This window comes from Dipodomys spectabilis, unplaced genomic scaffold (genome assembly GCF_019054845.1).
Source record: "Dipodomys spectabilis isolate Male_0828 unplaced genomic scaffold, ASM1905484v1 ptg000297l, whole genome shotgun sequence".
In the NCBI taxonomy this organism is placed as follows: Eukaryota; Metazoa; Chordata; class Mammalia; order Rodentia; family Heteromyidae; genus Dipodomys; species Dipodomys spectabilis.
Genome location: NW_024870974.1, coordinates 1,588,234 through 1,601,843, shown reverse-complemented (window position 1 = coordinate 1,601,843; position 13,610 = coordinate 1,588,234). Strand labels below are relative to the sequence as shown.

The 13,610-nt window shown below is 43.4% G+C and overlaps 1 protein-coding gene across 1 annotated transcript in view; it reads left to right on the top strand.

Annotated features, from left to right (window-relative positions):
• Nucleotides 1-13,610, top strand: part of Egf (epidermal growth factor) — a 67,210-nt gene that overhangs the window by 38,129 nt on the left and 15,471 nt on the right. The window contains exons 12-18 of the mRNA XM_042701563.1: nucleotides 757-861; nucleotides 1,464-1,687; nucleotides 4,055-4,222; nucleotides 5,229-5,378; nucleotides 7,927-8,043; nucleotides 11,017-11,133; nucleotides 12,046-12,171. Of these exons, the coding sequence (XP_042557497.1) occupies nucleotides 757-861; nucleotides 1,464-1,687; nucleotides 4,055-4,222; nucleotides 5,229-5,378; nucleotides 7,927-8,043; nucleotides 11,017-11,133; nucleotides 12,046-12,171 (1,007 nt within the window). The remainder of the gene's footprint in view (nucleotides 1-756; nucleotides 862-1,463; nucleotides 1,688-4,054; nucleotides 4,223-5,228; nucleotides 5,379-7,926; nucleotides 8,044-11,016; nucleotides 11,134-12,045; nucleotides 12,172-13,610) is intronic.

Genomic DNA, 13,610 nt, shown 5'->3' with positions numbered 1-13,610 from the left:
ATGGAGCTGATGGTTTTATTCCCCCAGGCCCAGCAAGTGGCCTCAGAACTTCTTCCTTCCTACTGGGGGAAGATGGGCACAAGATTCCAGGGTAACTGAACTATAGTCAGTGAAACCACTGTATTCTCAACCATCTTAGAATCAGATGGGCAAAACCAGGCTCAATGGATTGTGCCTGTCATCCAGTTACTTGGGATACAGAGATTGGAGTTCCAAACCTACCAGGCAAAAAGTCCACAACATAATCTGCAAAAATAAAGCAGAAAGGTCTGGAAGTGTGACTCAAGATGGTAGAGCACTTGCTGAGCAGGCACAAGACCCTGAGTTCAAAATCCTAGTTCCCCCTCCCGGCCCCCCTCCCCAACACACACAAAGAGAGAGATGGACGAAAATCATAAACTTCCACTTGCTGTCCTATGCTGGTTTGTCCCCTCCTCCTGGTTCTGTGTCCAGGGGCCTGGCAACTCTCTTGCTCCTGGCTTCCGTTGCTTCTGCAAGAGACTTGAGGGCATTTATCCTGTTGTTATCCCTGCCAGGCCCCTGTCCCAGCGTCCTTTTACTTTCTCTTATTTCTCAGACAGGTATCAGGAAGTTAGTTCCAAGATGGTGTTTTAAATCAGAGGGGGCTTGTGGGTGCTAATTTTGTACTGTATATATGTGTATATGTTTAAGAGATAGCATATCAAGAATGAGGATGCTTTTGTTCGAAAAGTAAAGATGATAGAACAAAACATTCTTGTATGACCTACATTTCAGGAAATCTGTCATTGAAGGGAGTGATCTAAGTGGTAAACATCGTCAGCCAATCATTAAGGAGAACATCTCTCAGCCACGAGGAATCGCTGTTTACCCGATGGCCAAGTAGGTATTTGTGGAACCCAGGGCCCCTGCTACAGACACGTGGTAACTCCTGCCACTGAATTTGTGTAAGACCTCAGGTGATGGTGGAATCTGAAGCCATGGGAACCTGGGAGATCTATTTAAATCTTCAGAAATGATGTGGCTAATGTACATTCTATGTCTTTTATAATGTAAAATTTTTCTCTCTTCCTCTCCTTTTCTGACCTCCTCCCTTCTTTCCCTTCCCTTCCCCTTCCCTCCTCCTTCTCCTCCCTCCCTCCCTCCCTCCCTCCCTTCTTTCCTTCCTTCCTTCCTTCCTTCCTTCCTTCCTTCCTTCCTTCCTTCCTTCCTTCCTCCCTCCCTTCCTTTCTTCCTTCCTTCTTCCTCTCTGTCTGTTTCTGTACAAGAACTTGAATGTAGAGCCTCAGACTTAATGTCCCTCTTCAGTATATCCTGAAGTAATTCATATTGATATTTTTTATTTTGCAGTACAGGATTTGAACTCGGGTTCTTGCAGGCACTCTACCACTTGAGCCACACCTCCAGCCCTTATTGATACATTCAATGATGAAAAATGGATTTTTCATGCAGATCATATTTATTGTTTGCTTTCTTGGTTAAAGGAGATTATTCTGGACCGATACAGGGATTAATCCGAAAATTGAAAGCTCTTCCCTGAAAGGCTCCGGCCGGCTGGTGATAGCCAGCTCTGACCTGTTGGAGCCCAGTGGAATTACCATTGACTATTTGACAGACCTGTTGTATTGGTGTGATGCCAAGCGGGCTGTCATTGAAATGGCCAATCTGGATGGTTCCAAACGCCAAAGACTTGCCCAGAATGATGTAGGTGAGGCTTTGGGGTGGGCCATTTCTTCATTTGACTGAGTGCTGATGAATGCTAACCACAATACACACACACACACACCAACGTAACAAACACAGATATAAATACACACTCAATCACACACCCAACCTCCCCCCCTACACACACAGTTTACCAAATGATGAAAAGAAAGTCAGACAAACCTGTAGGCATTAAGAGCAGCAGGATTACCTACATGTTGAAAGACTGGTTAAAATGGAGTGTTGTACAATCATTTCTCTTTCCTAGGGTTTCCCGAATCAGAATGAAAATACTAAAATTTTCCAAATTTAGGACTAAAAACTTGGTCCCATTTTTACAGAGTGTCATTTCACAAGCGATAATGTCACTTTTAGGCATTAGCAACTGTCAGTTGACCACATGTACATAAATTAGCAAGTGCAGTTTACCATTTATTCTCACAAATATTTTTACGGCACAAGGCCATATAAAGGGGACGTGCAGGTGGCTATCAGCTTGTGTTAGCAGTGGGGGATTTACAAGGACTCAGGGAGTCTGTAAACCCAGGCTTTGAACCAGGACACATGATTGTAATAAAAGGCATGGTAGGGACAGGGAAGGCGAGGTGTGGAGATTTCTGTGAAGTCATGGAGTGTCGTGAGAAAACCTTCCTTATTTAGAAAACACCATGCAAGTAACTGAAAACGGAGAGCTTTTCCAGCAGAAGGTAGAGAGAGACTTTAACATTCTTAGCCACAATAGTAAAAATGTCATAATCTAGTCCAGAGCATAGGTTAGTAATTTGAAATTGCTACTGAAAAATGAGGAATGTGATGTTTTATTGAAGACCATTGTCAAATCCTCTGGTTTGAAATTATCTAAGTAATCATTCCTAACCAACCCCCTAGTGCCATCTACTGAAATTTATGTGGTGGCTTCAGCTCCTGCTTAAGCTTTTTAATATAAAGAGTAAATGAATTCACATTTAATGGTAATAAAAAGCAATAAGGAAAATGATGTTGGGAGTGGATATTTGGTAGTTGAAACACTTGCTAATTCTTACATGCTTCAAATGGATGGCCTTGAGGAGTCGCCAAATTCACACAAACATGAAGTTGGATGATATTTACCAGGAGAGACATGGAGAGGGACATGGAAGTTATTTAACAGGCAGCGAGCTTTAGACTGGCAAGATGAAAAGTTTGGAGATTCGCTGTACAACAGCATATAAATATATATAACACTACTGAACCGGACACTTAGAAAGGTTAAGGTGGTAAATGTTATAATGTGTATTACCACATAAAAAGAATTATGGATGTTAATGATCTTAGTTATAATGGGGTGGAGATTCACTGTCGCCTGATATTTGAGGTTGGAGCCACCAGAGGGAGCTCTGGGTTCTAAGTCATGACATTGACTGCTCACGTGCAGTATTACTGAGCTTTCACGCTGGGGCCTCCTTAGTGTTCCTTAACTGTTTGAGGTCATGTGTGATCACATTTCCCTAATTCCTTTCCTGACTTGTCAAAGAAATTCCTGATGGCATTGAGAGGTGGTTTTGGTTGGGGTGCTGTAGAAGGAAGCCCACAGGTGTCCACAGGAACCATAGAAATGCAGGTAGCAGAAAACATATTAGCTTTTTCCAAAAACAGACACTAAGATGACAGGGCAGAGAGAGAAGGACGTGGGGCAAATGGAGGGAAGGTGTTGGTAGAAAGAGGAATTTGAAGAAATAGTCATCTCAAAAACATTCTTTTCTGCTGGTATGGGGGCTTTTCCACTTGAGCTATAGCTCCAATTCCAGCTTTGGGTGGCTAACTGGAGATAACATGCTCATGGAATGTTATGTCTGGGATGGCTTTGATAAATCCTCAGATCTCAGCCTCCCGAATGGTTGGGATTACAGGCATGAGCCACCAGCACCTGACTTACAGCAACATTTTAACCCCTATGAATGTACAGCTACAGCCCTTCAAAACCAAGAACTGCCTGAATTGTGAAATGGTAACCCTTCTGTACAACACCTTAATAATAACAATAAAATTATATGTTCTTTAAGAAAGAATATATGCATTTAAAAAAAATTTCAGGAACCTAAGGCAAAGAAAAAAATAACAGCATATAAATAGTGGCAGACATAAGTATATACCATTCCCTCATCTACTTCCTTCTTGGGTCATTAAGATAGTCAGCCTTCACTTGCTGGGTGACAATGGGCCTTGCTAGCCCTCTAAGGCAGAGTTCCATCAGCCTGGAGTTTCTCCAAATGCAGGTGTAGGCCATCAGCTCAGCAGCTGTGGGAAAGATGTAGTGTAGGAATGCTGCAGGCTTCCAGCTTGGTCCCCTTGCAAATCTTCATTGTATGGCATGACTCTGAATCGCTTCCAGGTCGTCCCTTTGCTCTAGCCGTGTTTGAGGATCACCTGTGGATCTCGGAATGGGCTATGCCATCGGTAATAAGGGTGAACAAGAGGACTGGCGCAAACAGGGTATGTCTCCGAGGCAGCATGCTGAAGCCCTCGTCTCTGGTTGTGGTCCACCCATTGGCAAAACCAGGTACACTGGAGATGTTCCGTAGGCCTTCCTTGGCCACAACCTGCCACTACTGTAGCTGATGACAGATGGGTTTGGGGGTGGGGGTGGGAAGGGGGGGCAGTGGAAAGGACTTTTCAATTCACCCCTCTCTGGGTAGATTTTAAGATTTTTCTGAGTCAGATGCTGGTGGTGCATACCTGTAATCCTAGTGAACCCGGAGGCTGAGATCTGAGGATCGCAATTCAAAGCCTGCCTGGGCCGGAAAATCCACCAGTTAGCCACCAAAAAGCTAGAAGGAAAGCTGTGGCTCAAGTGGGAGAGCACCACCGTTGAGCAAAAAAAAGCTAAGAGACAGCTCCCGGGCCCTGAGTTCAAGCCCCAGTACCATCACATGTGTGTATATATATATATATATACACACACACACACACACACACAAATGCTAAGATTTCCACTTTGCTTGGTTTAAGACACTCCAGTGGTTTGTTAATTTGCTTGGTCATTTGAGTTACTTAAACTTATTTTTCACCTTAACAGCACCCACACTCCCCCAATTGTTTTTACTTGTTGTATTTCCAAGGCTGTGGCTTACAAGCTCTTAAGGGAGGCAGTTGAGATTCTTGCAGTGGAAATGTCTTCCTGTCCTGGGGCTTTTTTTCCTACCCCAATATGCCAGCCAGGGAGTACCAGCCAAGCAAGGAGATGCTAGGAGCATTAGTCTCCTCCAGTGGCTCTTCTTTCTCCTTTGTCCTGCGTCAGCTTGACTGAATCAGCAGGTAGAGATCCCATCTGACCGGAGAGTATTTTGAGCGGAAAAAGTACTGTCTACAGTCGTTAAATCCTCCTGTGGTAGCATTTGGAGCTGACCTTGGAGGCAGGCTCCCTGTGGGATCTTTATGAAATACTTAATCACATCACCTCGATTTAGATACCCAGAATTCTCTCTCCAGAGGTGTAGACTACAACCAATAGCATCCTTCATGCCTATGAGCTCACTTGTGGATTGGCTGCTTTTCTCTCTCACTAGGTGCTGATCCCTGCTTACATCAGAATGGAGGCTGTCAACAGATTTGCCAAGAGAGCTTTGGAACTGCTCAGTGTTCCTGTCATGAAGGTTTTACAAAAGCTCCCGATGGGAGAATGTGTCTTGATCCAAAGAGTCATCGGCCAGCAGCTGGTAATACGATCAATTAGGCATCTAAATCATCTCACCAGTGCTCTGGGGCCCTTAGATCCCATCTCCGTCCCTGCTTTTGCTGAGTTTTAATATTTTGTATGTTTGAGGCTCTTGGTCTCCAGGAATGCAAGACTGTGGTTGGTTTTTTTTTTCCCTTAACCCCTCTGAGGAGTTTTCAGTTATGTGTTACAGACTAAATTCACTTGAGTGCTCATTATAAAGTCTTTGGCTCCAATCAGCCTCCTTTCTCCATTTGTAATGGAGAGGGCCTAGCTTGGAAATAAATGTCCATGTTTCACCACCTCACACAAGTACTTAGAGACTTCGTGTTTAGGAGGTTCTTGGTTTTTGTTTTGTTTTTGTGCTAGTCCTGGGGTTTGCACTCAAGGCCTGGGCACTGTCCCTGAGATTTTTATTTTTTTGCTCGTGGAAAGCACTCTCGCCACAGCTAGTTAATTGGAGCTAAGAATCTCACAGATTTTTCTGCCTGGGCTGGCTTTGAACTGAAGTCCTCAGATCTAAGCCCCTTGAATAGCTAGGACTACCCTGCTTGTTTATGTGTTTGATATCTTCAGTTTTAGAGGCTGTAGTGTAACATCTTCTTCTTGTATGTAAGGTTTTAATAAGAAAGTCAAAGTCCTTCAGGAACATGACTTTAGGATACAGAACAAGTGTAGGAAATCCATCCTGAGAAAGCATACATGGTCTTTCTTTGGATATATTTCTACCAAAAAATACACCAAGGATAATTTAGATTTCATGGAACCATTTTTAAAAAGTCTTATTTGCAAGGTGCCAGTGGCTCATGGCTGTTATCCTAGCTATTCAGGAGGCTGAGATCTGAGGATTGTGGTTCAAAGCCAGCCCAGGCAGGAAAGTCTGAGAGACTCTTATCTCCAGTTAAACAGCAACAAATCAGAAGTGGAGCTGTAGTTCAATAGGAAGAGCACTAGCCTTGAGCAAAAAGCTCAAAGACAGTGCCCATACCCTGACTTCACAGTACTAGCAGGAAAAGAAAAAAAGTTCTATTTATCTGATAGTCATGGTAAAAATATGAGTTTGGTAAGAGATTACCAATAAGTATATTCATCCCTCATGGATATCTTGGATTTTCAGAATTGTCTGCTAACTTGTTGTCCAAAGACAATAATTTCATACCTCTTGATCTCTGTACCTCTTTATACTTTTTTTTTTGGTCAGTTGTGGGGTTTGAACTCTGGACTTGGGTGCTGTTCGTGCGCCCTTCAGCTCAAAGCCAGCACTCTACCTTTGAGCCACAGTGCCACTTCTGGTTTTCTGGTTAATTGGAGATAAGAGTCTCACGGACTTTCCTGTCTGGCCTGGCTTTGAACTTCGATCCTCAGATCTCAGCCTCCTGAGTAGCTAAGATTACAGGTGTGAGCCACTGGTGCCCTGCTTATACTTTTTTTTAAAATTTACTGAAAATCCTAAAGAGTTTTTACATGGAATATACCTGTCAATATTGATTTTAGATACTACAACAAAGTTTTTGTTAAAACCATAACTTTATTTCAATCTGTTAACATAGCATATTTTTTTAACATTAATTAGTGTTCTTTCCAAAGCAAAAACATCTTAGTGAAAAGGGCACCTTAGTTTTCCATTTATTTATCTAAATCTCAATGAATAGAGGACAAATTGGGTATTCATATCCAGTTCTACATCAGATCTATTGTTTGTCATTTCAATTAAAGTCTATGAAGGAAATCTACCTTCACAAAGCCAGGGAGTTGGGAGAGGTAGTGTTGATTTACAACCTTTGTTATTTAATAGTTTTGGTAGTACTGGGGTTTGAACTCAGGGCCTTGTGCTTGCTGGGTATGCGTTCTAACACTCCTCTAGCATTCCTCCAGCCCTTGAACAGCCTCATGAGATTCTTGTTTTGGAAAGATGCAAGTTTCAACTCACAGTTCACCATTCTTCCATTGCTCTGGTGACTTAGTAGGCACTGGGGGTGCTTTGTGTGCATTTCTCATTTATTTAACAGAATACTACAGTAAAAGCTGTATAGTCAATAGTCATGAGTTTAAAGACAAGCCAGTCATCCTTACCTTCCATCTTGAGCGTCTCGTGAAAGCGGGAGTGCGTGAATCCATACCTGCATTTCAATTACGGCTTCTCCATGCCCATTCACATTCTAAAATACAGGTAAAAACCAGGCTAGAATGAACACGAACCAAGCCCTAAAGCAGGGAGGGTGTGGAGGACACGTTGAGGAAATGATCTCACTGATTTGCCCTTGCTCTGGTGACCTGTAGTTATGAGCTGGTTGTGTTCATCAGGATTTTATTTTTGCCCATACCCAAATGAATACCATCTATCACCCCACTGGCTTCACTGAGGGGACTGGGTAATACTGGAGAGCAGGGGGCAGTAGGAGAAGTCTTACTAAGTTACCACAGACCTGCCAGTTCGATTACATCTGCTTACTGAACTAATATGCAATGAATAACTGCAAGCATACATGAAAACGAACTTCCCTTGAAACAGAAAAATGACATTAATGGCATCTGTTGGCTTTCCACAGGCGGTGAAGGAAATGGAGACAACCATGTGGCACTGCTGGACCATGTACCCCAGCCTGGATCATCCAGAGAAAACGCCACAGAACCACAGGACATGTTAGTGGAAATCATGGTGTCAGGTATGGAAAGTGTGTTTCCCAGTCCAGCTCTGGTTCCAGCAATTTTCATTCTACCCAGTATTCTGAATTATCTTACCTGGATTTTGACTACATTTACACAAGGCTTAGGAAAGTGAACTTGGGTATCCAGTTCTTCTCCTCTGAGTTGTGTCCAGCCCCACACTAGACTGCACATGAACTGTACACATTGAGAATCTTTGAGGTAAATATTCTTTAAAGAAATATACCTTGGAAACCAGGTACTAGCAGCTCATACCTGCCATCCTAGTTACTCAGAAGATCAAAGTTCAAAGATCTACAGACCAAACGTCAAAGCCAGTCCCAGTAGAAAAGTTCTTGAGATTTTTATTTCCAAGTAGAGGTGCGGATCAAGTGGTAGAGCACTGCACTTGAGAGAAAAAAGCTAAGCCCTATTTGGGCATACACATGCGTGAGCGTATGCACACACACACACACACACACACACACACACACACAAATGGCTTTCCTTCTGATTCTTACAACCATCATAGGAAAAGCAGACCTAGCAGAAATTGCTAGAAAGTGAACATAGGCATTCTGTTCAGAACTAGATTAAGGCAGAAAGAAGCCTAGCTTCAGCATATCCTTCCTGCAATTGTGCAACCATTGTGTTTCATATGCAAAGCTAGCATCAGGCTTGCAACTTAACACATAAACTCCTGAATCATAGTCTAACAGGACAATTCTGCAAGCGATTTCATTTCAATTTATTTCATTTCATTTTGTTCCAGAAGTGGGGTTTGAAGTCAGGGCCTGAACTCTGTCCCTTAGCTTTTTTTGGCTCAAGGTTGGTACTCTACCTCTTGAACTACAGCTCAAGAAATGAATTGGAGATAAGACTCTCACAGACTTTCTTGCCTGGGCTGGCTTTGAACCACAGGTCTCAGTCTCATCAGTAGCTAGAATTAACAGGCGTGAGCCACCAGCACCTGACAGCAAGTAATTTTAAATATCTTGGGCAATTGGATATTGTCCAATGTGCATTCTGCACTTAGACATCCTGAGAGTCGTGAGTGACAGAAGGTGACCAGGCAAGTGTGACAGGCCAGTGTTCCCACAGGAACCTTCTTCTTGCTCAAGTAGCTAAGCAAACCAAGCACAGCCACCCAGCGTGTGCAGTCACGTGGTACCTGCTGAGGTCCTTTAACCTTCTGTGATTGATGAGCCAGTTTGGAGGGCTTCTTTTGTTTCTTCTGTATCCAGATGAACAAAGATACCAGTGAGGAGATGGATGATGGTTGTTTATAGATTCTCCAACTCCAAAGAAAAGGGGGAGTGGGTGGCATTTGAAGAATCACTATGTACATAGGTAGTGAAAGCCACAAAGGAAAAGAAAAAGAAAAAGAAGCAGCCAAGGAAAGCCTGCTCCTGTTTATGGCTCAACAAGTAGGGTTGTCCCCTGGAGCCCTAGCATTTCAGCGAAGTATGACAGCATCTAACTTGTGTGGTTCATGACTTTCTCACAGTGCCTGGAGGCTTGAAAGTCTCTGCATCAATCTTGCTAATAAGCACGTGCTATGACATACATGTTCTATTATGCATGATAGATGATATTCATAAATTGATAATAAATCGTTTTACCATTTGAACTCTAACATATAAAGATCAAAGTGTTTCGTACTAATCTGTGTGTCTTTGGGGGAGAGAATAAATCTTTTCCTTGTATGCCACAATGGTTGGGTTTTTTTTTTTCTTTTTTTTCTTTTTGCCAGTCTTGGGGTTTGAACTCTGGGCCTGCGTGCTGTCCCTGAGCTTCTTTTGCTCAAGCCAAGCACTCTACCATTTGAGCCACAGCACCACTTCCAGCTCTTTTTTTTTTTTTTTTTTTGAGTAGTTTGTTAGAGATAAGGGTCTCATGGAGTTTCCTGCGTGGGCTGGCTTCAAACTGCGATCCTCAGATCTCAGCTTCCTGAGTAACTAGGATTACAGGCGTGAGCCGCCAGCACCCAATTGGTTGGGGATTTTTAAGGAAAAAATTTCTTTTGAAATTTAATGCTATCTATTTCCTAACAAAGTTATGGCTCAAACTTGGAAATGCTTTTAAAACATGACAAGCTGGGTGCTGATAGTTTATATCTATAATCCTAGTTACTCAACAAAGTTGAGATCTGAGGCTAAGAGATTCAAAGCTAACCTGGGCAGGAAAGTCCATGAGACTCTAATCTCCAATTTAACCACCAAAAAGCTGACAGGGGAACTGGGGCTCCAGTGGTAGAGTGCTAGCCTTGAATGAAAAAGCTCAGGGACAATTAATGTCTGGGCCCTGATCTCAAACCCCAGTACTGGCACCCAAAACAAAACAACAGAACAGAAGTTGCAAACAAGTTCACACAGGGCACTTTGAACTCATGTAAGACGAAGTTTAGCTGGACATGGTGGCACATGCCTGTAAGTCCAGCCTTCAGGAAGGTCTTGAATTGGAGGCTACATAGCCTCCAATTGGCCTACATAGCCAGATTTTGTCTCAAAAAAATCTGAAGAAGCCAGGCACTGGTGGCTCATGCCTGCAATCCTAGCTAATCAGGAGGTTGAGATCTGAGGATCAAAGCTCAAAACCAGCCTGGGCAGGAGACCCTTATGAGACTCCTATCTTCAATGAATCACCAGAAAATGGAAGTGATACTATGGCTCAAAGTGGTAGAACACCAGCCTTGAGCAAAAAAAGCTCAGGGTCAGCGTCCAGGCCCTGAGTTCAAGCCCTACGACTGACCAAAAGAAAAAAGAAAAGACTGAAGTTTGTTGAGAGCATGTAAACAGAATCATGTGGCCTATAAATCCTATAATATAAATGTAGCTTACAAGGCAACTAGATGTTTCTATTTGGTGGACCAGCCTGTCCCAGAACTTGCACAAAAAAGTGTTGGAATGTTCTCTACAACCCTAGGCACTGAATTCCATTGTCTCTCACCTGGGGAGGTCTGCAGTAATGGAAGGGGTTCTTGCTGTTTGTAGATGGAGATGACTGTGGCCCTGGCGGATGCGGCAGGCATGCCACGTGTGCATCTGAAGGAGAGAATGCCACCTGTCGGTGTTTGCAAGGCTTTGCCGGTGATGGAAAAGCATGTTTTGGTAAGAGCCAGGGTCAATCAAAACGTGTGATCCCCAAACCCACTTTCCTCTCCATCACTTGAAATCTCCAGAAGGGTTTATGTGATCAGCAGATTTAAGTAAGCTATTTGATGTTAACTTTTAAAAAGGGACATCCATAGAAATCGAGACTTACCGACATATCTATATGTAATAGCGACACATATTACATGAAGTGCATATTAAAATGATGCACTCAATATGGAAGAGGAAGAATTTATAATGAGCTCTAAAAGTGTGAATCTGAGCTCAGGGCAAATTTGTAAATTCACCAATGCCAAAGAAAGTAGAACACTTCCCCCACAGAAGCTTCGTGTACAAGTTCTAGTTGAACACCTAGGCTAGGATAGATTTCTAGTTTATATTTTAACTTCAATAACCTCAAAATGCTAAGTTAGTGATTACTGGAAAATAGTCTGCTCTGACTCTCTGGCAGGAAGTGATTTATTTGCACACACTTGGCTATTGGGCACGTGGGAACTCAGGATAAATCAATTCAAAAGTGAACTTCAAAAGTTGGGTACCAGTGCTCACAACTGTAGTCCAAGCAACTCAGGAGGCAGAGATCCCAGGATTGTAGTTCAAAGCCAGCCTAGGTAGGAATGCCTGTGAGACTTTTTAATCTTCAATTAACCAAGAAAATACCAGAAGTGGAGGCGTGGCTAAAGTGATAGAGTGCCAGCCTTGAATGAAAAAACTAAGAAGAAGTGTCCAGGCCATAAGTTCAAGCCTCAGTTCTGACACACATACAAAAAAAAAAGTGGGCTTTATATCCAAGAAACAAGGTGTGAATTCTACCTCCCAGCAGTACCTGTCAGGGGCTGTATCATTTCTTCAATCCCCATCATGGCAGGATTGCTTGAGGATGACACTCATTTACACTTCTGCCTGCAGATATTGATGAATGCATGCTGGGTACCGCAGCCTGCCCACCGGCCTCTTCCACATGCATTAACACCGAAGGCAGCTACGTGTGCCGGTGCTCAGAAGGCTTCCGAGGAGATGGGATTCACTGTCTGGGTGAGAGGGCTCAGGAGAGGGATGGGGGGGGAGGGGAGGGGGGAGTGGAATCACTAAACATTATGTGTATGTTGGGCCATAAGATTGACAGCATATGATTGATTGAGTGACACACATCTCAAGTCCTTTCATAAGAGGACTTGTGCAGCTGTTCTGGTCTTAGGAAAGTCTCCTTGCTGTGCTTGGCCATGCCTACACTAGCCAGCTTCCAGCCTCTTGGAGAGTTGAGTGACCCAATGTCTAGTGGGAGTTCTGTGGCTTGGGCCATTAAGACAGACCTGGGCAGCCTTTGTTTGTCACTGCATTTGGTGATCAGAATATAGAAAGTTGCAGGGCCGTTGTGGGTGACTGGGAATCACAGCTGTAGGGAGAAAGGATGAGTAGTTTTTTGACTCGTTTTATTGAGTATTTATTTATTGGGGCTTGAACTCGGGGCCTGGGCACTGTCCCTGAGCTTTTTTAAACTCAAGGTTGGTGCTCCACCACTTGAGCCACAGCTCCTCTTCCAGGTTTTTGGTGATTCATTGGAAATAAAGAGTCTCATGGCCTTTCTTGCCCAGGCTGGCTTTGAACTTTCATCCTCAGATCTCAACCTTCTGAGTAGCTAGGATTACAGGCGTGAGCCATTAGTGCCTGACTTCATCCAGTGTTTCTTGATAGATCATTCAATGGGACATTCGAGCCACTGCCATTTCGCTATGAGGATAGGGTGATGACACTCACTTTCGTCACCAGCCAAGGTTTAGGTGGGTCTGTGAGGGGGGAGTTTGCCCAGCGGTCACCTTCTGCCTCTCAGCCGTCACCGTACAAGTGGAGACATGTTGGAGCCACACGCACCCAGAACAGCAGTCAGCTGAAGTTTCTCAAGACGTTCTAAGTCCTCTTCAAATATTTTTCTTTTCTTCTTCTGAAAACAAAACAAAATCTGATCACAGCAAAGGACAGAGGCCCCGATAAGAAACTCAAATGATGCCCACACGGAAGGTTCAAGAAGAAATAAATACCTATCACAACTATCCATTTTCTAGATCTGCTGGGCTTAACCCAGACCTTTATCAGACTACTCCTGTGGAGTCCACAGACATTTGACACGCTCTTTAAGTACATACTTGGCTGGCAGTCAGGAAAATGTCAGCCTCCAATTAAGCAGGCTCATAGAGAATTTAGACAAACAGACTTCATATTTCATTTCTTGTGAAGAGCAAAGAAGGTGTCCTTTCTGGAATTTTTTTTTAACTCAATGGACTCAATTTTTTTTAATATTACTAACCCATCTGTAGTATTAAGCATGCCCTAGGTGTTATGGTCTTGTGTGTCTGGTCAACATAGGATTCTTTGGCCCCTGGAAGCCACAGGGATCTCTCTCTTTCTCTCATTCTTTCTCTCCCTCCCTCCCTCCCTCCCTCCCTCTCTCTCTCTGTGTTTCTGTTTTTCTCTCT